This window comes from Pelophylax lessonae, assembly GCF_965119305.1.
Source record: "Pelophylax lessonae genome assembly, chromosome: 4".
NCBI classification, from domain to species: domain Eukaryota; kingdom Metazoa; phylum Chordata; class Amphibia; order Anura; family Ranidae; genus Pelophylax; species Pelophylax lessonae.
Window position 1 is genome coordinate 576,711,001 of NC_138771.1, and position 26,137 is coordinate 576,737,137.

The following is a 26,137-nucleotide window of genomic DNA, read 5'->3' on the forward strand; positions in this document are numbered from 1 at the left end:
CGCCCGATTAGAGTGCACCTTGACAGGTAAAGGAGGAACCTGACCCTTGATGGAATAGGCTTCAATCACTGTCTGTCTGATCCATTTGGAAGCGCATAACCCTTTCCGAGGCCCATCCGTGAGCACAAATAATGAGTCTGACTTCCTAAAAGACTCATTAAAGTAGCTGCCAGGTACACCCTAATTGCCCGGACCACATCCAAGTAGGCATGTGACGATATCAGATTTCCATGCTGCGATTGATTAGGGTTTTGTCACGGTATACGGTATTATCACGGTATTCAATTATTAAACTTAAATTATTAAATTTCTACCTCACTTCAATTTCATTGCTGAATTTAGGGACTTTGGTTCACTTTTGCACATAATTACCAGGCCTAAAATAAGCCATCATGCAGTGTCTGGCCTGCCTGGTGATGACTGGTCCTGGCGCTCTGATCCGATGGCCTGGTCACTAGGGCCTAAATCCTTGCGGCCCAGAAGTGGTTAAACCTGAAGGAGGACCAGTGTTTTTATTTGTAAATTACTTTTCACATGCTTTAGGCCTGGTTCACATGTATGCGGGTTGGCGGTTCACATGTATGCTGGTTGGCGGCCCACATTTGCACTGGCATAGCAGCCCATTGATTTGAACGGGCTGCTATGCCCTCATTTTACGCAGAAAAAAGGTGCATGCAGCATTTTAATAAAATGCAGTGGCCTTTAAATCCATCCTACTTCTGCACCATGCGACTTACCTGCAGTTTCCGCTCTGGCAAGCTTTCTGCGTTTTTAAATACATGGGCCCAGCATTTAAAAACACAGTTTGCGTGTGCAGCAACTGCAAGTAAGTCGCATGGTGCAAAAGCAGGATGGGGTTCACGGCCTATGCATTTTTTAAAATTCTGCATGCGGCTTTTTTCAGCTGAAAACGCAGGCATAGCAGCCCAACCCCATTCAAATCAATGGGCTGCTATCCCTATCCCTGTGCAAATATGGGCCGCCAACCCACATACATGTGAACTGCTAACCTGCATACATGTGAATCAGGCCTAAAGCAATAGTAAAGTAATTTACAAATAAAAACACCGCTCCTCCTGCAGGTTTAACCACTTCTGGGCCGCAAGGATTTGCCCCCTTAATGACCAGGCCATCGGATCGGAGCGCCAGTCATCACCGGGTAGGCCAGACACTGCTTGATGGCTATATAATAATGTAATGTGGGCTGCTATGCCTGTGCATATATATATATATATATATATATATATATATATATATATATATATATATATATATATATATATATATATATATGCTGCTATGCCCGTAACTATCTATCTATCTCTCTCTCTCTGTCTATCTATCTATCTATCCATCTCTATCTATCTATCTGTCTGTCTATCTATCCATCTATCTATCCATCTATATCTCCATCTATCTATCTCTCCATCTGTATATCTATCTGTATATCTATCTCTCCATCTATCTATCTAGTGACAGTGTATGGTAAAAGTACTTGCTTGTAGAAAGCAGGCACTGTGTCTCTCACTGTGTCTCTCTGAGCCCAGGAAGGAAGCATGTGGGTGTGTGCTGAGTGGGAGCTGTCTGATTGGTTACAGGGAGGAGCTAAGTCTCTCACTCTAGGATCATATTACCAGAGCTGTTTTCTATTGAGTGAGTGAACTGCTGAGTGAGGAATGAGTCATCCAAATGTATCAATTCACAAGTCAGACTGAGGAGCAGAGAAACTCGGTATTTTAAAAATGCCACAATAACAATACCGTGGGTATGCAATACCGCGATATATCGAATTACCGAAAACCGGCATATGTCTACATCCAAGGCATGTTTCTTCGGATGTTTCGGCCTGGGACACAGAGAAAGCAACACAATGTCTTCATTCAAATGAAAATCAGAGGACAACCTTTGGGAGGAATGACGGACAGGGGCGAAGAACCACCTTATCTCTGAATCACCAAGTAAGGTGAATGACAGGATAACGCCGGCAATTCCGACACCCTTCACGCCAAGGTTATAGCCACAAATGCCACCTTCTGAGACAGCGTAAGCAAGCAAATCTCCTGGAGATTCTCAAAAAGAGGCTTTTGGAGGATCGAAAGCACCACATTGAGGTCCCAAGGTGGCAACGGGGACCGCACTGGAGGAACCAAAATGTTGGACACCCTGAAGAAAGGTACGCACCAGGGAGTGTGTGGCCAAGGATCGTTGGAAGAAGACCGCCAAAGCCGAGACCTGGCCCTTGAAGGTACTCAAGCCCAATTTCTGTTCAACCCCTCGTTGAAGAAAGGTCAAAATCCGAGCCATGAGAAGGAGCGAGGGTGAACCCCAAGAGACTCACATCACGCAATGTACGTCTTCCACGTACGATGGTAGATCCTCCTAGAAGTAGATTTCCTAGCTTTGAACAGCGTTGGAATCACTAACTCAGATAAATCTCTATTCATCAGCATCTGGCATTCAACAGCCAAGCCGTCAAAGCCAGCGACTGTACAGCTGGATGGAATATTGGTCCTTGGGACAGCAGATCCTCTTGAGAGGAAGCTTCCAAGGAACAGTGGCGACCAGCCGCACCAGATCGGCATACCAAGCCCAGCGAGGCCAGTCGGGAGCTGCTAGGATGACCGGAATCCCTTCTGCCTCAATCCTGCGCAGAAGTCTTTGGCAGAAGCTTGAGTGGAGGGGATCAGACGATACTGACCCCACGGGGCCACCAGCGCATCAGTGGAGTCTGCCAGATAATCCTGTGACCGAGCCACAAACCTCTGCACCTTTCTGTTGAGCCGAGAGGCCAAAAGATCCACCTCGGGGATGCCCCACTGGAGACACAACTGATGAAACACCTCCGGGTGAAGGGACCACTCCCTCTGGGCCAATGTCTGCCGACTGAGGTAATCCGCCTGCCAGTTTTCCACCCTGGGAATGTACACGGCGAAGAGGGCTGGAACCAACTGTTCTGCCCACCTTAGAATGCTGGCTACCTCCCAAGCCGCCAGGACACTTTTTGTGCCCCCTTGGTGATTGACATAAGCCACGGCCGTGGCTTTGTCCGATTTACTGCACACTGGACATCCCAGAAGACAATCCGTCCAATGGTCCAGGCACAGTCTGATCGCAAGCAGTTCCAAGACATTGATCGGTAGTCTGGACTCTTCCAGTGTCCAGATCCCCTGAGCAGAATTTTTGCCGGAGATGCCCCCCCCCCCCCCCGGCCAGACAGATTGGCATCCGTGGAGACCACTGTCCATCACAAGGGGAGGAAGGATTTGCCCTGCCGAAGCACGAAGCCACCATATCAGGGACTCCTTCGTTCCCTGGCTCATCCAGATCTGATTTTCCAGAGGCTGGGGAGTCTTGTCCCATTTGGTCAGAATCTCCCTTTGCAGGGACCTTGTATGGAACTGTGCAAACGGAACCGCCTCGAAGCTAGACACCATCAGGCCCAGCAACCGCATGCAAGTCCAGAGGGAAGACCATCTGCTGGACAGCAGGAGATGAATTGCAGCCTGCAATGTCTGGAGTTTGTCCAGAGGAAGGAGCACTCTGGCTAAGGCCGAGTCCAAAGTTAGACCCAGATAGTCCAGCTTTGTGGACGGAACCAGGGCAGACTTCTGAAAATTCAGAATCCAGCCGAACTCCCTCAAAATTCGTATGGCGACTTCCAGGTTTTCCACCAGAGCAGTAAGGGACTCCGCTCACAGAGGGAGGTCGCCTACCTAGCCCAGTACCACGATCCCCGTTGGTGTAACAATGCTAGCACCAGGGCTAACACTTTTGTGAAGACCAGAGGAGCAGAGGTGAGACCAAAGGGTAACACCACAAACTGATAATGATCCTCTCCCACGGCAAAGCGGAGAAAGCACTGGTGACTGGCACATATTGGAATGTGAAGGTAGGCATCCTTGATGTCGATAGAGGCGAGGAAATCTCTGACGCAGGGATGCCACCACCGTGCGAATGGACTTCATCTAACGCATTTTGCCTTCATCCCTGGGGACTGTGAACAGGTATGAGTAAAAACCCTGAAAACGTTCCGAAGTCGGAACCAGGACAATCACCCCTCGAAGTAACAGGTCTTGTACCATCCCAAACAGACCCTGTAAGCAGTCCGGGGACAGGCGCAAGTTGGAAGGAAAGAACTTTGCTGGGGGGCAAGAGCGAAATGCGATCTTGTAGCTGGACCGAATTACTTAGTGGACCCACTTGTCTTGCACCAGGGAAGTTCAAGTGTCTGGAAACCAGAGAAGACGTCCCCAACCCCCGATATGGGTGAGGGCGCACCTTCATGCAGAAAGAGCCTTGTCCACGGTTTTGGAGAAGCCCAATCTTGGCTTGCCAGACCAGGTTAGTTTGGATCCTCCTGAAGAGGCCCTGAAAGGCTTCGAGCCCTTGTTAGTCAACCCTGAGGGACGAAAAAACTTCTTATGAGCCGAGGAAGAGGGCCCACATCTATGACGAGGTTCGTTGCCCTTAGTAGCCTAAGGAAGAAAAGTACTCTTCCCCCCCTGTGAGACCTTTAATTATGTCATCCAGCGTAGCTCCAAACAGGCGATCTCCTTGGAAAGGCCATTTTGAAGTCTGATCCGCAGACCAGCACTTGAGCCAAAGACACGCTGAAGAACCACTGCCAAAACAAAGAGCCAAGCCCCTAGGGGAGCCGCATCCAAAGAGGCATCACAGATAAACTGCAGCCCCTGGACCAGCTGGTCCGCCAGCGAAGCAAAGGCAGAGGGGAGCTGTTCTTCCTCCAGGTCACGGCGTAAGAGCTTAGCCCACTCAGTCAGAGTTTGCGACACCAGGGCAATGATGAATACTGGCCTCAGTGCTGAACCAGCCAGAGTGTACATATTGCGGGCCACAGCCACCGCCTTCCTGTCACCAGGAAGGATATTTTTTCCGCTACAAATAAAAATGAATGAAAATTCTGAAAAACAAAATGCGTTTCTTTGTTTCTGTTTTACAATTTTGCAAATAAGTAATTTCTCTTCATAAATTTTGACCAACATTTATACTGCTACATTTCTTTGGTAAAAATAACCAAAATCAGCGTTTATTATTTGGTCTGTGTGAAAGTCTAGAAGCTATGGTACCAATCACTGAAAATTGGTCACACCTGATGTACTGATGGCCTATCTCATTTCCTGAGGCCCTAACATGTCAAGACAGTACAAATACCCCCCAAATTACCCCTTTTTGAAAAGTAGACAGTCCAGGGTATATAGTAAGAAGCATGGTGAGTTTTTTGAAGTTGTAATTTTTTTCCCACAATTCTTTGCAAAATTAAGGAATTATTATTATTTGTTTTTTTCACAAAAATTTCATATTAACAAGTTATTTCTCACACACGGCATTGCCATACTTGCAACTACACCCCAAAACACAATCTGCTACTCCTCCTGACTATGGCAATACCACACGTGAGACTTTTTCACAGCCTGACCACATAGATTAGTGCAACATCCAAAAATAGCACCTTCAGCCATAATCCACTTTAAGACCAGGCCTTCTTCTAACCCTTTTTTTTTTACAAGTAAAAATCCGTATTTTTGCTAGAAAATTAACCTCCAAACATATATTTTTGTAGCAGAGGCTCTGGAGAATAAAATGGTAGGTTTTTCAAATTTTTATGTCACACGGTATTTGCGCAGCACTTTTTTCTAACAGTTTTATACACTAATACATAAATACATTTTAATACATTTGAATGCACACAGAGACAATATAATACCAACATTTTCGGTAAAAAATATAAAAAATATGGCATTGCACTGGGTAAATAGATACCAAACATATCACACTTTAATGTTGCGCACGCTAGTGAAATGGCACCAAACTTCGGTATTTGAAAATTTCCATAGGCAACACTTTATAAGCCTTTATTGGTTACTAGTTTAGAGTTACACAGGTGGTCTGGTGCTAGAATGATTGCTGTCACTCTGACGTTTGTGGCGATACCTCAGATGTGTGGTGTTATTGCTGTTTACGTATGCGTACGGGACCAACGTGTGCATTCGCCTTTACACGAGAGCATGGGGTACTTTAAGTGTTTTATTTTATTGGTGGGACACTGGTACACTGACAGATGTTGATCGGCCACCGGCGGACACTGACAGATGGTAATGTCACAATGGTGCACTATTGCAGATGTTTAGTGCACTGGTACAGATGTTTTATTGGGACACTGACAAATTTTTATGGGGACAGGGATGACAGTGGTGATCTGGAGGGCTAATCACAGCTAATCACAGCGCCCATATCCCGATCTCGTCTTGGCTGTGTCCTGTGATCACAGCCTTCACAGGATCACGCAGGCACTTGTTCTAAGGGACGTACAGTAACGTCCACTCGGAACTACTGAGCTCCCACTTGGCCGTTTATTTACAGTGGCCTGGTGGGAGGAGGTTAAAAGGCCAGGGACTCTTCAATCAGAATCATGGTTTAATCTGGAAACCGGAGGGTCCGCTACCAGTGGAACAGTCCACTTCTTAATAAGGGTCTCCTCATAGGGGTAACGCCTAGTAAATCGCTTAGGGACCCCAAGGGGACGGTTTGGTCGTCCACACTCTTTAGCGACAATTCTGTCAAAATAGGCGGGGAAAGTATACACCTTCGCCGTTTTGGATGGCTTAGGAGTGCCAAAGGGAACCTGTGCCTCCGTCGCAGCTGCGTCCTCCATCTTGAAGGTTTCAGACACAGATACAAATCAGTGTTTCCACCAGCGCCTTTTCATGCGTGGTTGCAGATGTGGAGGAATCATCCCCACTATCTGAAGATTCCACTCGCATGGTCGCAGACCCAGCAGGGTGACCCACGCCTGTGGCAGCCAAATCAGATTCAGGATCTGAGGAGACAGATGAGGCAGGGGTCACTTTTTGCTAGCCTGTTGCCCGAAAATCACCTCCACCCGGGTCACCAAGGACTCCAGGATCGTCGTCAGTGCATCGATGGATGGTTGGGACCCGGAGGGCCCTGCAGCCTCAGAGAGGAGTTAAGGTTTGGGAGATGTGCTCCAAAGACTCCATGCGTCACCAGGGGGACCCCACAAAAGTGTAAAACACTGCAAAGGGACAACCCTCACTGCACTGGCAGCACCACTTGGTCGCCAGGCACAAGCACCAAGCGATTCCTCAGCAGAGAGGGAGAGAACCCCACCAGACTCGCCACCCAGCAAAAACAGGCACCTGCAGCCACCAGGATAATCTGCACCCCACGTGCTGAGATGAGGAAGTTAAAAGATCCAGGAGTCAGCACCAAGGGATGAGGAGGGGCTCCCACCACCGAAATCGCCGCCCACAGGGCTCCACTGTTATGGCCGCTGCTAGTTTCAATGGCAAACAACCACAAAATGGCCACCGGACTACGCAAACATAGCTGCCATGTATAGGAATACACAGGCTACAGCAGTTGGGACACCAAAGGGATCCCTAGGTCTCAAGGACAGACCCAGGCAGGACGTGGGGCCCTGGCAGGAGCCCCCACCAGGTACAACCCGCCAGCACAGTGCCTTGCCCCCACCCTAGGAGGTAGACCAGACCACCCACACAGTCCCAGCAAAAGTGGGGGTAGGATGGGGGACAGATGAAAAGAGGGTGCCTGATGGGAAGGAGGGGAAACCCGGGGCTCCGACCATCCCAAGGAGGGGCCCATGTCCACCTCAAAACCCTCCAAAAACCTCACCATAACAGGATGCAGGCGGGCACCGCTCCAGACAGAACCCCTCGCCATCAAAATGGTGAGCCAGGGTGAATGTTGCGACTCAGGCCGAGACCGGGTCGTATTTGACCTCGCGAGGTGTTTAAATTGCAGGCCAGCCCCCCCGTCCATTGGGGCTATGGCGCGGCCTACCTAGTGCGGAGCTAAGGTCTGCGCGCCCTCGCTGGCCAGACTGGGGTGACCACTGGATCTAGATTATCCAGCCCGTCGTCCAGTCTGGCAGTTGATTGTAGATCTCACAGGAAAAAAATCTCACATCTAAAAAAAATTGCCAGGACCAGAGATCCCAGCAAGGAACTAGGTCTTTACTCCTGACTAGGCAGAAAAAAAATGAGTACCTATAGCAGGGAGAGGGAGTATACTCCCTGAGACTGCCCATAGGCATAGCCAGATTCTTTTTCTGCCTAGTGTCCTACTCCTGTAAAGGGCAGTATAACCCAATGGTTATGAAGATCGGGAGCTGTGTCCGTCAATGAATGAAAGAGAAAGGACAATTTTCCTGTTTCATAATTATTTTTCAGTGACCATTCAGCTTGCAATGTATTAAAGGGGAAGCCAGCAAAACAGCCTCTGCCTCAATGATAAACTGTAAGTTTGCTCTTAAAGTGAATTATTAGCTAATCTACTTACTTTATCCTTCCAAAGTCTTCTGGACTTCTGCTTGAATCCTCCTCCAAAGTAAGAGTTGCCAGTGAATGCCCTTAGTCCCTGGAAACCAGCTAGGTTTTGGAATGTTCCTTGGTTCAAGAGCGGCGTGAGATGGCCAGATCCTCTAATGGCTGTAGGGGGTCTGAAATTACCTCCAAGTCCTCCTCTTACATCCCCCCTCCACCCCATCTGGGAAAGGTGGGAAGAGTGTGGATCTCTCCGATTTCCATATCCTCTGTCTGGCTCAGAGAACCCATATCTACCTCGATCCATTCGATTGTAGGGACCATAGCTGTTAAACAGAAATTACAAGGAGAAAACATTTTAGATAATAGAAGAAAAAGAAGGAAAGAAAGAAAAAGAAAAGAAGAAAAGGAAAAGAAAAGAAAAAGGAAAAGAAAAGAAAGGACAGGAAAGAAAAAGAAAGGAAAGAAAAGAAAGGAAAGAAAGAAAAAAATTTAATAAATTGTAAGTCCTACTTTTTTGGTGCATGGTGACTAGAGAAAACAATATTAAAGTACAGAGCCTTGCTGCTAAAACCCCCCATATTAAAGATATCCTGATTATCCCCTCTTCTTACTATCACTGCTGTGCCAGTCAGTGTGTCAGGTCACCAGTGCAACCAGTGGGATTAACACAGAATCTCTGCAGCAAGGAGCTGAGATTACAAGGGAAAAAATTCAGTGATTTTAAACATGGTGGTTTCAGCAGCTGGCAAAATTAGGCATACAGCATAATGTTCTCTATTCAACTTTCACCTAAAAGTAAACTTATCTTTTGTTTACAGTTTTAAAGAACTGCAGCAATGATCTTACAAAAGTTCAGGGTCACAATAGCTTTGATAAATCCTGGAAGTATTTAGGTGTAACTCCTTGCCCCTGGTAAGCAAAAGTCCTCCGTTACCCTACCTGGTCTATATAGGGCCAGCACTGAATTTACAATGGACAAAAAGGAGAGCTGGGTTTCCATTTAGGAAAGATGATGGGAGGGCAGGGTTCATGCTGGTAAAGTCAACACCTACAGCACAGACCCTGACCTTCCTTGATGTATTAAAGCTGTATGTTTACAATATGCTTGGGGTCTTCAAGGGTTCTAAACAAAGGGTCATTTCATGGGCCTACAGACCTTATGGGGCCAGACTGTGGCCAGATGGAGAAGAAAATGCCCAAGCAACAGTAGGAGTAAACCATGCCTCAGGGTTGGTGGATATAAAATAAAAATGACCTAGTTACTGTACTTTGCGCGAGGAGCAATAATGCTCCATCATTGGTCAAAGTAAAAAGATTGCCCCAAAAGCAAATAAAGGGTCTCATCCAGCTGGCAGTGTGGAGACCACTGCACTAAGCTGCCCTCATACAGGCCAAGCATTGTGAAGGAAGACACCAGGAATAAAGCTTTAAATTCAGGAATATGCTATGAGGGCCCTGAACTTTAGCAAAATTGTACTTACAAAAATGACAAACTTGCCGATGCCCTGGCAGTTTTTTCAAATTAATAATGCAATTGATAGGACAGGAAATGCAGCAATGTATAAAATTATATGATTTTCAGATTAGATCATACACCCCGTACATGCTATTTTAGCCATGACCATGGTGTACATTCAACCATAAAAAAAATACATACAAGGCCAGATATACAATAAACTGGAGGAAAGAAGTGTTTATATTGTTATCCATATTCCAGCCGCCATTCTTCTAGAATGAAGACTGGAATCTTATTGGTCGCCACACTTTAAGGTGAAACTGTCACTGAATATATATAATAATGCAACTGCTTACAAGAAACTTCATATCTGTAAAAAAAAAAAAAAAAAGATGATACATCAAAAATAACATTGTTGCACAATTTAATGCTCTTAAATATACACACCAATGTCATTTTGAAGCAGCCTTCTATGACCGCAAAACAAATTCGAAAGGTTTAATGTAACCACATTACATAACACCTTCAGAACTCTATTTTCCTATTTGTGTGACTGGCTCACTGAGCTCGAGGTAACATCTTGAATATCCTGAACTGTGCCAAACAACCCTTCATCCCTTTGGTTTTCATAAAATTGAAGATGGCAGCAAGGTTTCAGTGCAAATATTGGGGGTTCTAGTTGGTGGTAACCTACAGTGGTTTAGTGCCATTTTAGAAGGTGGAGGATTTGTCTAGTTGGGCTTCATGAACACTGGACTACCAGGAAGATTGTCATACCTGTAGCGTTGACTTTTGAACATTTCATGTCCATCCCTCATGATTATGTTATCATCTACAGGGGTGGTAGGGAAGCTCTGTTTTTATTACAATGAGACTGATTGTTTTCCTTGTACACCTGTGGAAGACCAGATGCTTACCTCCCTCTGTGATGGGCTCATAGAGCTGGAAATACCCAAATTTTAAGTTCAAGCACATTCGCCTTTCATCTCTGGTGACCTTATGACCATCTATGGGGTGCTAGAGAAGCACCTTTCCTTAGTACAAGACTGGGACTGATTGTTTCACCAAAACCCTTGTAGAAGGTCAAATGATCACCTAAACTTGTGATTGACTCACTAAGCTTGAGTTCAATTCTGGCATCCCCAGCTCTGTAAAGAGCCTTTTACCTCCTGATCATTTGACCTTACATTTAACCGGTTGCCGACTGCCGCACGACTATTTACTGCGGCGGTCAGCCCCGGCCAGGCAAAGTGACGTATATATACGTCACTAGCCTGGGAGCCAATAGCGGGCGGGCACGCGCCGCCAGAGGCGCGCTCCCGCCTCGGCTCGTTCACGGACACCTCAGTGTGTGTGACCGGCGGACCCGATGTCCGCTGGTCTCTCGCATTCGTCTGCTGTGAAGGGAGAAAGGCAGGCGGCTAATGTAAACAAAGCCGCCTGTCATTCTTCCCTGTGTAAAAGCACTGATCTAACGGTCCTGCTATGTAGGACCGTTGATCTGTGCTTTTACACACACAGCCACATCCCTGCACAGTAAGAAGCTTGCCCCTAGGGACACACATAGTCACTGCATCTCTAATAAAGTTAACCCCTTCCCTGCCAGTGTCATTTTTACAGTAACAGTGCATATGTATAGCACTGATTACTGTAGTAATGTCATTGGTACCCCCAAAAGTGTCAAAAATGTCAGTCAAGGGTCCGATCTGTCCGCCGCAATGTCGCAGTACCGCAAAAAAAAAAAAAAAAACGCAGATCGCCGCCATTGCTCGTTAAAAAAAAAAAAGACAAAAATCTTTCCCTTAGTTAGTAAACGCAATAACTTTTGCGCAAACCAATCAAAATACGCTTGTAATTTTTTTTACCAAACATAGGTAGCAGAAAACAAATTGGCCAAAAATTTTAAAAAATTTTGATTTTTACATTTTTTTGGGGGGAATTTAATATAAAAAAAATGTGAAAATATTGTTATTTTTGCAAAATTGTCGCTCTTTTTTTGATTATAGCGCATGGTGATCAAATACCACCAAAAGAAAGCTCTATTTGTGGGAAAAAAAAGGACGTCAAATTCGTTTAGGTACAGCGTCGCATGACCGCGCAATTGTCCGTTAAAATCACGCAGTGCCAAATCGCAAAATACCCCCTGGTCAGGAAGGGGGTAAAATCTTCCGGGGCTTAAGCGGTTAAAGAGGTGCTGGGGAAGAAATGTTAATTTTGTTTAGTTTCAATACCGGGCCTAATTAAGTGTTTATATCAAGCAGATGCTACTACTGAGTAGAGAATATCTTCCTGGGAGTATCATTTCTGAGTATCTTCAGAAGAGGCAGTTTGCTAAAAATCCTTGATATGTACTGTTAATTACTAGTCTCAAAAAGATTTTTCCCCCAAAACAGTGAGGTTTCACTTTAAGAATGGGCAGTTTTAATCATCAAGCATCTTCTATATTGCCCAGGATCCTATGAGCCTGGCCACCCTCTTCAAGTAGGGCAAGGCACTGACTTTTCTGTCTTTAGCGCTTAAACTACCACTGTCATCCCTCTATTTAACAGGCAACCTCAGTGGACAGAGGGGGCTGTCACAGGAAGTGATGGGGCTTCAAAGTTAAAAGTGAAGGCTCCCCATTTACTGAATGTAGCCTATGTAGCAGAGCGTCCCAGAGGAAGTCTGGGAAAGTCCTGTTTGGGTTTTTATTTTTTTATCTCCCAGGTTCTTCTCATACATTTAGGGATCTCTGATGCACGGTCCAGTGCAGGGTTTACTGCTCTCCCCACTGGCAATTTAATCTCACCTGGAACTTGTAGCCAGTGCTCTCGGGCCTAGGGATCAGAAAAGTCCTGTCTGGGAAAGCTGAAAAAGGTTGATAAAAGCTAACAAGCTGTATAATACAAGATGTAAAGGCTGACAAACAGCAGGCTTGCTTAGCTTGTTAGTAAGGAACGGTATTTCTCTTTCGTTGATTGACGGACACATCGCCTGATATTCTTAACCATTGGGTTATACTGTCTCCTACAGGTGTAGGACATTAGGCAGAAAAAAAGTCTGGCTACGCCTATGGGCAGTCCCAGGGGTATACTACCTCTCTCTGATATAGGTACTCGTTTTTTTTCTGCCTAGTCAGGAGTAAGGACTGAGTTCCTTGCTGAGATCTCTGGTCCCGGCTTTCTCCGCTTTGCAGTGGGAGAGGAACATTATCAGTTTGTGGCGTTATCCTTTTGTCTGGCCTCTGCTTCTCAGGTCTTCATGTAAGTTTTGGCCCGGTGCTGGCATTGTTACGTCAGCAGGGGACTGCGGTCTTGGGCCACTTGGATGACCTTCTTCTGCGAGCAGAGTCTCTGTGCTGGTGGAAAACCTGGAGATCTCCATATGGACCCTGAGGAAGTTCGGCTGGATTCTGAATCTTCAGAAGTATGCCTTGGTTCCTTCCATGAAACTATACTATCTGGGTCTGACTCTGGACTCGGCCTTAGCAAGAGTACTCCTTTCTTTGGACAAACTCCAGAAACTGCAGGCTGGAATTTGCCTCCTGCTGTCCAGCAGATGGTCATTTCCCTGGACTTGCATGCAAGTGCTGGTTCAGATGGTGTCTACCTTCGAGCCGGCCCGTTTGCCCTATTTCATATGAGATCCCTGTAAGGGAGATTCTGATCAAATGGGAAAAGACTCTGCAGTCTCTGGACAGCGAAATCCAGCTGAGCCAGGGTGCAAAAGGGTCCCTGATCTGGTGGCTTTGTTCTCCGGCATGGCAAATCCTTCCTCCTCTTGTATTGGACTGTGGGCACCACAGATGTCAGCCTGTAATTTTTTGTGTAGTTCATGCCAGGATACGGCTAGGCTTTTGTTTTGGAATTATTTGCCCTGTTTATTTTCTGGAACACTGTACAACACCTGTGAATAGACTTGTATATAGAATCAATAAACACCACACTATCAGTACCTCACTGGATTTGGTATTTGTGCCTGAGAGCCTAGCCGTATCCTGGCACTAACTACATAAAAATACAGGTCCTAACTAACAGGCTGAGCAAGACTACCGCTTGTCAGCCTCCAGATATATAGCTTGTTAGCCTTAACCAACCTTTCACCTCTCCCAGACAGGACTTGTCTGGTTCCCAGGCCGAGAGCACTGGCTACAGGTGCCAGGTGAGAAAAGTAAACTCTGCACTGGACTGTGGATCTGAGATCCCTAAATATATATGAGGAACCTGGGAGATCTATAAACCCTGAACAGGACTTTCCCAGGCCCCATCTTGGACTCTTTGCTATACCAGGTTCATGGGCGCCTGCTCTTAAATTATACTGCAAGTTGCAAACACTATAAACAGTGACAAGTTCACTTTAAAGTGAATCTGTGGGGACAGAAATATGAGACCTGCCAATGCTGTCTTAATACTGAAGGTACAGGCTCCATGGCTGTCATTTTGTTCAGAGTGTCAGTGACTGGTGAGCCACTATTTCAGGTAAATAACAATCAAGTTCACAACCATAGAGTCTGTATCTCCAAAAAAAAAAAAAAAAAAAAAAAAAGCAGCAGTGGTCATAATTCTGTCCTAACAAATTCCCTATAATCGCCTCCAGTTTTTATAAAGCCATCTCATTGTATCCTCAGTGCACGTCCATCCATGTGTTACCTATCTCTGCCAGGTCCCAAATATTTTGCTCCATCATTAGGGGGCACGGGGCATGAGGTCATCCAGGAATCTGATACAAAACTGTATGAGCCAGCAGAATCATGACCATAGTCAAACGTATAATCGTAGGACTCATAGCCTTCAAGAGAACAGTAGGAAAGAGGTTCTTTAAATAATAGTTTCTTATGGACAAGGATAAGTTATCTAAATGGTTACTCCAACTTTATTCATTTTTCTGGCTGATTTAACATTATAAACCAGGGTACAAAAGTAATCAGTTTTGTGAATAGTATTCATTATCTATTGTGTTCTACTATACATGTATAAAGGCCTAAACTAAAACATTACCATCCTATCCTTTACAGCCAAGGAAGCTGCCATTGTTGCCCCTGTTTTATTTGCAGTTGTCAGGGAGCAATGGGTTACTAGCATAAACCACAGGGTTTTTTTGTTTGGAGTCCCCTCTAACATAGTTAGATATAGAAAACTTGCTACTTTTTTCTGGACAGCTTGGCCTGTTACAGACGTGACATAATACCAGATCTGCCAGATAATATATCTGGTTATAGGGGTGAGGGGGAACTAAGAATAATACTAGTGAAATAATACAGTGCATATCCTTTTTGATCTTGTGCATAGTCACAATTTAGGGTAAACATGCCATTAATTTACACATATGCTAAGAAAGTGTGCTCGGAGAGGAAGGAAAAAAAAAATCAAGCTCTTAGTAATTAGATAAATATCAGAGCAGAACAGAAGATAAACTTCAGACTTTTTGGGCAGAGTGAGAAAGGTTACGTTTTTTTTATTGTTGTCTGTGAGCCCATCGGGGGACATCCAACCTCTCTATTTGTACAAGGGACCATTGTCAATAATTGGACAAGTTAAGCAAAAATCCAAAATTTTATTTGCCACTAAAGGAGGGAGAGAGGGAATAACTTCCAACAGGGGCACATTTTCCAGTGGCAACTGTGGATGTGTGGGACTTCCACTCATTTTCTGATGTAACTTACTTCCTATTGTGTTCTCTAGAGAAAAGACACATAGCCATATCTCTCCAATCAAAAATGCAGAATTAAAAAAAAATAAATAAAAAAAATAAAAAAAAAAAGATTTGGCTCACTATTCTCTATAACTTGTATTTGTAGAAGTTGTATATATCTTCTCTGGCAAAAAGCTGAATACCAAGGAGTGTGCCAAAAAAAAACCTTCCTGACTTTTAGAGCTCTGAAATGAACACTAATTGGGATCACTATTGCATGCCAGGAATCAATAAAACAGGAAAAGAGTGTACTTACCTTATACCTCAAAAACCTAGATGACTTTATAAATAATGTATGAGGCATATAAATGGTTAGCAATAGTAAAAGCATCCAAACTTAGCCCGTGAATATGTCAAACACATTTATCACCCAATAGCGAGGTGCAGAAGAGGGAGGGGCCTGACTTTCTTGGGTATTTGCATATTTAGTAACTTTCGGTTTTTGGGCACTGTAAAAGAAACCTGTGGATATCAATGGCAATTTATTATGTTAAAACAACTAATGAATACATTGAAAACAAATGAGGTAATGAACAGTATTCACAAAATGTGTTACTTCACCAGCCTCTTTTATAGTATCGAAGGTGTCACAAAGTTGGAGGTACACTATCTAAAGCCTAGAAAGCCACAGAAAGACAAATGGACAGCTAGCAGCAGTGTGTGCAGCAAAACGGAAAAAAAAAAAAAAAAAAAGATTACTGTAGGAAAGTCAAAGTACTCAGATGCAAGCTCAAGAGTAGTTACACAATATTCTGTGGCCCAAATTAATAAATGATATTAAACCTGTAAAAAAATTAAAATATTTAAGCCCAATATTCAATCCAGGAAGTGGCAATGATTTGCTATTGAGGGAAGAACCATAAAACAGTCCCCTGGGAGAGGAATATGTGTATTTCCCCTCCCCCATTCACTAAAGAACCATATTACATCTGTGAAATGTCTGATGTGAGCCCCTACATCTTCACTAAGGCTAGGTTCACATCTATGAGGTTGTGGGAGTGCGTGTACATGCATGCAGTCACACTGCTTTCAAGAAAATGCGCATGTGCCATGTACCCTTAATGGCTACCACACCCACTGAAAAACCTAGTGCAGTTTCCAACATGCAGAAACGCATGGTAGCAAAGCACCATGTGGTTTCTGTGCAGCGGCAATTTTTTTTAAAAAAAGGTTAAGGCACCTTTTTCCTGCAGAAAATACAGGTACAGCAGCCCTTTCCAATGAATGGGCTGCCCACGCCTGCGCAAACGCGGCCCGCCGAATTGCAAAGATGTAAACCTAGGCTTAGTCCTACTACTGTGATTACATACTTGGATGCATATGACCCGTTTTTCTCTACCATATAGGGGCTTAATCAGCATTCTTGTATATACTGCAGGGATTTACTTCCACAGGAATCAATTACCCTCACTAGAAAATCAAACTGCCATAACAAGTTAGCTTTTACTGCAGTAGGGTCTCACCTTCTGGCAGCCACAGTGACTAGTGGAATGCAGGGAAGAGGAAAAACATACTGCAGTTACCTGTATATCCCGGGTTTGCGTCATGCTTCAGCTGTTTCCATTTACCAATGGATGGCATATTTAACCTAAGTACTGTAAATAGCAGCATGGTGTTATTGATTTATGGCATAGAAGCTTTAAAAAATAAGAACTTGGTTCAACCATCACAGCAAAACAAAATTCACAGAGATAACCTAGAGTGGCCGCAGAGGTTTGAGTTGTCCATCCTTGTGTGAGCATAGTGAGGTACATGGTGATACTTGACTGATGCCAACAGTGGCAATCATAAAAATGTAAAACGATGTCACTCCTTCAATCCAGCAAAATCTTTTTACATACTCCTTTACTGTCTGGTTTGACTTGTAGATGAGTTAATGACTAACATTTTGAGGCATGTCTGTGAATATTTTCATTTATCCAGGTCATGATAGATCTGATAGTAATTAGTAACATTCAACTGAACAAATTTTTTTAATGATGACGATGGTTCATTGCTTATCCAAGCCAAATTTAATGAGTGTCGGGAAATAATTCTTCCAAGTAGATGGCTTAGGAAGTCAACTGTCATCAAAACACTAGGATAGAGATGTTAAAATTGCATTATATGAGGAAGGCAGATGATGTCTAAGACCCCTACTTCTGGTCAATGATGTTTGTTCCAGTTTTACATACAGGGCCAATTTCATACCTCTTGCCAGCCAGTTTTCCCCTCTATCCAAAACATGCACCTCACCTTAAAGAATTTACTTTTTCTATAAGTTGAACTGTAGGAAAACTGTTCAGTCTTGACCAGTTGAATTGCCCTACTATGTTGAGCTATACGTTTGTGAAGAGGTTGCTTCATCTCCCTAATGTACATGTCTTTGCTTTCCTCACTTCCCTGCACTACCTACACCATGTTACCTTGTATACCCAAGTGTTTTGACAATTCACACCTTCAGCCATGTGAATTGAAGGATATGAACGAAGCCTTCCTGACACCAAGAATGGGATAAAATAACTACAACAGGGGAGTTCCACAATGCTTACACCTTCCATCCTGTTCCTTACCTGCCCATAGATGGATCAAAACTCAGCCAAATTGGCAGGGATCAGCAGAATGTTGATCCGTCCCCTTTTTTGAATGGGATGGTGAAAAAAATTGGATTTTTGTACTCACTGTAAAATCCTTTTCTCCGAGTTCATTGACAAACACAGCTCCATATTCTTCACCATAGGGTTATGCTGACCTCTACAGGAGTAGGACTTGGCAGACAACACAAAAGGCCTGTGGGCTGTCCTCAGCTGGCATAACCCCCCTCTCTGCTTAGAGATACTCAGTTTTGTAACAAGCATTAACAGAAACATAAAAACTCCTTAGGGGGTTGGTGCTTTGTCTGTCAATGAGCTCAGAGAAAAGAATTCCTATTTTCTCTTCCATTTATTGACAGCTCCATATTCTTCACCATAGGGATGTCCCAAAGCAGTGCGGAACATAAGGGGTGGGAATAACAAACCCAGGGCTAAACACAAGCCAATCCAGGTAATAGTAGCTCAACTAGAACAAGAGCCCAACCTGAAATAAAAAACAAACCCTCTAAATTGCAGCCCGCAAAAACTTTGCAGCCAAAAGGAGGCAACCACAAAAGCCAAAATATCCATGTTGTAAAACTTAGTCTGAACCCCGAAGGGACTCAGTGGCTGCCATATAGCTTGAACGTCACCCAGAGTATAAAAGGCAAATACCCTGGGATGAACCAGCCTGGGACACAAGGACGGCAGCACAATGTCCTAATTCAAATGGAAATCAGAGACAACCCTTGGAAGAAACGACGGCCGTGGTCACAGGACCACCTTATCCCAGTGAAGTACCAGATAGAGAGACCAAAAAGACAAAGCCACCACCTCCGACACCCTGCGAGCAGAGGGGAAAGCCACCTTTTGTGACAGCGTAAGGAAAGAGATCTCCCATATGTTTTCAAAAAGAGATTTTGAAGAATCGACAGAACCAGGCTCAAATCCCATGGGTGACAGAGGAGAACTTACAGGCGGAGTAAAAAGATGAACCCCCTGAAGGTATGTACGCCCCAATAAATGGGAAGCCAAAGGTCTTTGAAAAAAACTGCCAAGACAGACACTTGGCCTTTCACGGTGCTCAAGGCCAGTTTCTGATTCACCCCCCTTGAAGAAAGGCCAGAATCTGAGCCACCGAAAAGGAACGAGGATGGACTCCGCAAACCACACACTAGGAAATGTATGCCTTTCACATCCGATGATAAAGCTTTTAAGATGTAGAATTCCTCGCCTTGAACATGGTTGGAATCACCGAGACAGACAAGCCCTTCCTTTAGCACCAGACTCTCAACAGCCAGGCCATCAAAGCCTGCGACTGTAAAAAAGGATGGAAGGTCTGTGCTTGAGACAAAAGATCGTCCCTGAGAGGAAGCCCCCTGGGGACGTTGGCCACCAAATAAGCTGGATAAGAGAAAAGCATAACCTCACGGGACGGTTTATGGGTGACAAACGGAACAGATATGGCTGCAGCAGCATCCTCCAACATATACGACTCCTGCACTGATGCATTTAATGCATCTACCAGCCTCTTTTATGTGGTGCAGAAGTCATGGAGGAATCATCCTCTCTGTCTGACAGTTCAGAGAAACGTGGACTCAGACCCCGCATGGTGGTCCCATCTGCAGCGACCGAACCAGATGCAGGATCTGATGAGACAGGAGAGGTCAGGGAGTGCAATCGCTAAGCCAACCGCTATCATTACCCCCCACAGTGGGCGCCGACTGAGGCCCGCAAAAAGTGGGGGCCAACGAGAGAACCCCCGCAAGGGGTTCCCCCCAAGGAGGTCCACACAGTAGGTCACCCGCCGCTAATGCGGGAAAACTCGCAGACTACTGCCACAGAGCCACTGGGGAAGGCAGATGCCCCACAGAACCCTGGCAGCTAAACCTGCATGGGAACCTGTTCTACCCCTATCAGCTGCCCTACCAGAAGGGGTGCGGCCTAGTAGGTAAACCTAAATTTCCGGCCACGCGGCCCATATTTACGGCCGCCTGGGCCCCAGTGAGCACGATCCACAGGGGACCCATGACCAGCCAGGGAGCGGAGGAGAGACAAATGTCCTGGGGTACAATGGCGGCATTATCTGCCACAACTGAGGCTGCCCCAGAGAAGGTCCAGCCAGTAGGCCCTAAAGCCGTAGCCTAAATATTTAGCCTGCCTGACTGCATGGTACTCGGACTCACGGATACCGAGCCACCTGCCCTCCAGGCCCACCAGCTATACCAAGGGGACCCAAAAAAGGCCACCCACCCCATAGAAGGCCCACCGAGTGTGCCCACAGGCACCAAGGGCACGGTACCTACAACCTGGGCACCAGGGGGAGCGGAGCTACTGTCTGCACGCCTTGCTGGCCAGGCTAAGGGGACCACTGGAACTGCAATAGTCCAGCCCATCGCTCAGCAGTTGCTAGAGGAAAAAAACGGGATCAAGAAGAAAAAAAAAAACAGCAAAAAAACAAAACAGGACTTAGGGCCTGGCAGGGAGACTAGGTCCTACTCCTAAACTAGGCAAACAAAAACGGAGGATCTTTAAGCAGAGAGGGGGGTTATTCCAGCTGAGGATGGCCCACAGGGCGTAGCCAAGCTTTTGTGTTGTCTGCCTAGTCCTACTCCTGTAGAGGGCAGCATAACCCTATGGTGAAGCATATGGAGCGGTGTCTGTCAATGAACGGAAGAGAAATTTAAATCCACTTAGCAGGATGCAGTTCTGATCAGTGTATTCTGGCAGCGGAGATGTCCCCGCTGTCAGAATACAACAGCACAGCGGGGATGATTCCTTCATCAATTCCGCCATCTATGGCTAGCTTTAGACAATAACATCTGCACATTCCATTGCGATTGGATCAAGGTGTCAGTGCTACCTGTGTGAATACAAATGCTGGGGTGAAGTGGTTTGGATAAGCTACAAAACATCTACAACATTAGAGAATAAGTTCAGTTATATGTGACCACTCTTATTAAATATTTAGGGGCATATACTGTAAAGCAGTGAGTCAGACATTCAGCAAACATCTTCTGCAGGTGAATCTTCCATGTCCTTTGTTTTAAAGTGGTTGTAAACTTAGCTTTGGCATTTGTACCTATAGGTAAGCCAATAACAAGGCTTATTAATAAAGTGAAATCTCTTGTGCTAATAAACTAAATACGTAAATATACAACAAAAATGATAAAAAATGCAGCTGCTTATAAACCAAAAAACTTCTATGTCAAATTAGTGAACACAACACTTGTAAAGAAGAAACACTAGCAGCGCAAACAATAACACACACACATACATATATATATATATGTCCCAAAAACCTCTATATGTAGTGTGTAAAACCAAGAATTTTGATAAAGTGATTGTCAAAAATTACTTAAAATTGCACAGTCCCGTGAACAGACCGCTTAATTCAGTGCATCATCCAGTAAAGTAAATCCAGTGAATGGAGGATGATTCTATCACCAAAAAATCCACCACCAATGTGAACATCCAACACCGCTCCCATCAGATGGACGCTCACCACATATATATGCCCCCCCATTTGCATGGTGTGGGCAATCAAGCTGAAAGAATAAACGGCAATAGATTCCTCTAGATGAATAAAGCTTTCTTGCCTTTTTCCTCTATAAATGGCTACAAGGAAGACATGCAGGAAAAGAAAAAGCTCCACTGGTGTAATACTAGAACCCCCGTGATGAAACGTGTCGGGGCGTGGCTACACGGCAAACCGGACTGTCAGTCGGAGGAGCAGAGGACAGCTCCCAGGAGATTCTGAACGAGCGGGGAGGTGGTCAGGACTCGGGGAGCACTTTGACCCTCCAGTTTTAGACATTGTAGCACTGTTAATATGAATTCCGTGAGTGCATTTGGAATAGATTTTTTGAATAAACAAAGTTTATGAGATAGTATTACACTAGTGGAGCTTTTAATTTTCCTGCATGTCTTCCTTGGAGCTATTTATAGAGGAAAAAGACAAGAGAGCTTTATTCATCAAGAGGAATCTATTGTCGTTTATTCTTTTGGCGTGATTGCCCACACCAAGCAAATGGGGGCATATACATGTGGTGAGTGTCCATCTGATGGGAGTGGTGTTGGATGTTCACATTGGTGGTGGATTTTTTGGTGATAGAATCAACCTCTATTCACGGGATTTACTTTATTGGACGATGCACTGCATTAAGCGGTTTGCTTAGGGGACTGCGTAATATTAAGTACTTTTGGACATTCACTTTATCAATATTTTTGGTTTTACACACTATATATAGAGATTTTTTGGGACACAAACATATATATATGTGAATGTATGTTATTGTTTGCGCTGCTAGTGTTTCCTTAATAACAAGGCTTACCTATAGGTACTGTAAATATCTCCTAAACGTGCACCGTTTAGGAGACATTTACATTGCATGCAGCTGACGACGTCATTGGCACATGCACTCTAAAGGAACGGCCGTTGATTTCTTCAGAGTCCTAGACCGTGATTGGCGGCTCCCACGCGCATGCGCGGAAGTGACGTCACACAGCTTCGGCCAGTCACACAGCCGAAGTCGGCAGACCTGGAAGGAAGATGGGCGAAGATGGATGCGGCCTCCAACGGGGGCAACGCGGGGTTCTTTTGCAGGTGTCACATAATGTGCTAGTATGCGATGCATACTAGCACATTATGCATTTATTTTGCAGGTAAACAAAGAAAAAAAACGTGTGGACTTTACTTCCTCTTTAAAGGACAGTGATTTTTTTCTAATTTGTTTGGTGAAAGTTGCATTCACTGTTTTTTAAATAGACCCCTAAGTGTCTATGGTTTAGATCAGACAACATATTTTCTTTTTAATATATTTTTTAATACTGTATGGTATGCAAACTTATAGCATAAGTTTGAAATACAGTGCACTGATAAAGTATTCAGACCCTTTCACTTTTTTTTTCAATTTTGTAATGTTGCAGCCTGATACTAGTTAGTTAAATCCCATTGGCATAAGTATTCAGCCCCCTCTGAAACACTTGAAATTTAGCTCCGGTGCCTCCCATTTCTCTTGATTGTTGCTGAGATGTTTCTACACCTTGATTGGAGTCCATCTGTGGTAAATTAAATTGATGGACATGATTTGGAAAGGCACACACCTCTCAATAAAAGGTCTCACAGCTGACAATGCATACTGTATAAGAGCAAAAGCCATGGTGGTGAAAGGAACTGCCTACAAAGCTCAGAAACAGGATTATTGCAAGGTACATTTCTGGTGAAGGTACAAAAAAAAATCAGTTACACTAACCGGTAAGATCTTTTCCAGGAGTCTTTTAGGACAGCCACCTTTGAGACACCTTGGCTCCTCCCTTCACAGGAAACACCCATGGAGCTATCGGGTGATACGTAAAGGAAACACCCACCCCAGGGTTCCTCTTAACTTTGAGTGCTTGGTGCTGACATTGCCAGAAACAGTCTGAGCCACCTCTGCTCGGACTGCTCCCACTGAGGATCCTGGTGGTCCCGCTTTTCTGAGCCGATCGCTGACCCCTCCAGCATTAAAGGCTCACACCAGCCAGTGCCTGGCCCTCTCCCGTAGACCGTGGCAGGAACAGGAAGCCGCAGCTCTGGTGGAGATGCACACCCTCACCAGACATGACGTCACCGGCCCAGGCTCCAGCTCCATCACTGGCCACACAGAACGCAGGGAGAAATGGTGCACCTCCTGTGACGCCCGCCCCCTCCCGACCTCAGGAGAAGCTGTGGTGGCTAAGCAGGCGACCTTCAGGTACCTTATCCAAGGCCCAGAGTTTCCCCAAGAAATAGAGACAGGGGGAGAGACCTCAGCTTTTCTCCACAGTGAAAACCGGCTTCCAGCTGATCAACCCTGGTTCCTAGTGATGTCTCCCCACCAGAGGAACCACCAAAACTGGGGGTCCAGTGGGGCAGGAGGGGCTTAAATCTTGAAGCTAAGGCACTGTTTCCTGTGAAGGGAGGAGCCAAGGTCTCTCCGAGGTGGCTGTCCTGAAAGATGATTAGGGAAAATTTCTGCTGCACTAAAGGCTGCCAAGAGCACAGGTGGCCTCCATAATTTTCAATTGGAAGAAGCTTGCCACAATGAGGACTCTTCAAAGATCTGGTCTTCTGGTCAAACTGAGCAATCAGGGGAGAAGGGCCTTAGTGAGAGAGGTGACCAGGAACTCGATGTTCACTCTGAGCTCCAAAGAAAGTGTGAAGACTGCAAAAAGTTCTGGAAGGACAACCATCACTGCAGCCCTCACTGATCTAGACTTTATGGCAGCATGGCTAGACGGAAGCCTCCCCTCAGTGCAAAACTGAAAGCCTGCTTGGAGTTTGCAAAAGAACTCTGACAGTGAGGAACAAGATTCTCTGGTTTGATAAAACCAAGATTGAACTGTTTGGCCTCAGGTCTAAACATTATTTCCAGAGTAAACCAGGCACTGCTCATTTGCCAAACACTGTCCCAACAGTGAAGCATGGTAGTGGCAGCATCATGCTGTGGAGGTGTTTTTCAGCACCAGGGACTGGGAGACTTATCAGGGCTGAGAGAACCTTTCAACATGAAAACAATCCTCAGCACACAGTCAAGACAACACAGAAGTGGCTTAGGGACAACCTTGTGAATGTCCTAGAGTGGTCCAGCCAGAGCCCGGACTTGAACATCTCTGGAGACACCTGAATACAACTGTCCAGTCCACCAATGGTCCCCATCCAATCTGACTATGCTTGAGAGGAATTGCAAAAAAGAATGTCAGAAAGTGCAACAATCCAGGTGTGCAAAGCTTGTTGTGTCATACCCAAAATGACTTAAGGCTGTAATTGCTGCAAAGTACAGAGTAAAGCGTCTGAATACTTAAAGCGTAACTCCACTTTTGTTGAGGAAAAAAGCATTCCCCTCTGGGTGATCTATGTACATTACAAGGATTATAACATTTGTTGCAGATTCCTACCTTTTGTTATTAAGAAATAATTGTTTGTTTCTGTGTTCCTGTGCTATGAGGGTCTAATGGGAGTGGTTTCGTAATTATCAATCAGCTGTCGCAGCTGCAGAGCACTAATGAGGAAATCTGCTGGGACTGCATCCCTTCAGAGGTGTTCCTATTGGGAATATCTCACCAAAAATTACATTTGTGTTGCAGGGGATGCCTGAAATCTAACTTGTATCTTAGGCAGACTTCTGGGAAAATCAGTGAGCCAATCACACAAACAGGAAATTATGTTTCTGGGGTGTGATCAGTACAAATTCTGTGTACAGAACACCTCCAGGTAGCCTTATCGGATTGCAATTTCAGAAAATTACAGCAGCTGCAAATTGAAAATGAAAGGTCATTTTTAAAAGCATTCAAATGACAATATAGACTTGTGTCACAATTGTATACGCTATATTATTTTTTCTTTATTTGCTATTTTTTTTCCCCACAAAAGTGGAGTTACCCTTTAGGTACATGTAACATAGTAAAGGTTGAATAAAGACAATAGTCCATCCAGTTCAACCTGTGCAATATTTAATGTGATATTTCAGCTTTTTCTTTTTAAGAAATTCACAGGCATTTCTAAAATTCTGTTTTCACTTGGTCTTTATAGAGTACGGAGTGTAGCTTAAAGCGGAGTTCCTTCCACAAAATTTTTTTTTTCAATAAAAATACCCACGGGACAGTCAGGGCTAGTACATTCCACAATGGATAGCCTCTGTACTGTCCCGGGTCGCACTTCCCTTTTAGAAGAAATACTTCTCCAGAAGAAATTCTGGAAGAAGAAGAAATTCTTCTCCAGCGCTGCCATCTCGGATGTGGGCAGCTGAAGCCAGCGCGTCCTCTTCTGCATCCTCTTGTCCCAGAATGCGCCTGCACTGGCCCCGCTCGTCACTTCCGGTGCGGGCGCGTCATCCCTCCACAGCTTCTGGGCATGCCCAGAAGCTGTTTAGCAGGGAATGAGCGCCCGCACCGGAAGTGACGAGCAGAGCCGGTGCAGGCGCATTGATTCCTGGGAGCGATGACGTTCAGCTCCCAGGAATCAATGCAAAGAGGAAGTGACGGCACGGGCCGCGGCCACAGAGGGAGGAAGTGGAAGAAAGGTGAGTATATTTTTCTTCAATAACAAGGTAAGTAAACAAAAAAAAAATCTTAACTATCCATTTCTTTTTCAGGTGACCAAAAGGAAGCGT

At 45.0% G+C, this 26,137-nt stretch overlaps 1 protein-coding gene across 1 annotated transcript in view; it reads right to left on the reverse strand.

The window, feature by feature from the left end:
• AKAP8L (A-kinase anchoring protein 8 like) overlaps positions 1-26,137 on the reverse strand; it is a gene marked incomplete at its 3' end in the record, with an annotated part of 80,829 nt that overhangs the window by 46,843 nt on the left and 7,849 nt on the right. The window contains exons 2-3 of the mRNA XM_082256657.1: positions 14,412-14,550; positions 8,341-8,650 (exon numbers count right to left, since the gene is read on the reverse strand). Of these exons, the coding sequence (XP_082112783.1) occupies positions 8,341-8,650; positions 14,412-14,550 (449 nt within the window). The remainder of the gene's footprint in view (positions 1-8,340; positions 8,651-14,411; positions 14,551-26,137) is intronic.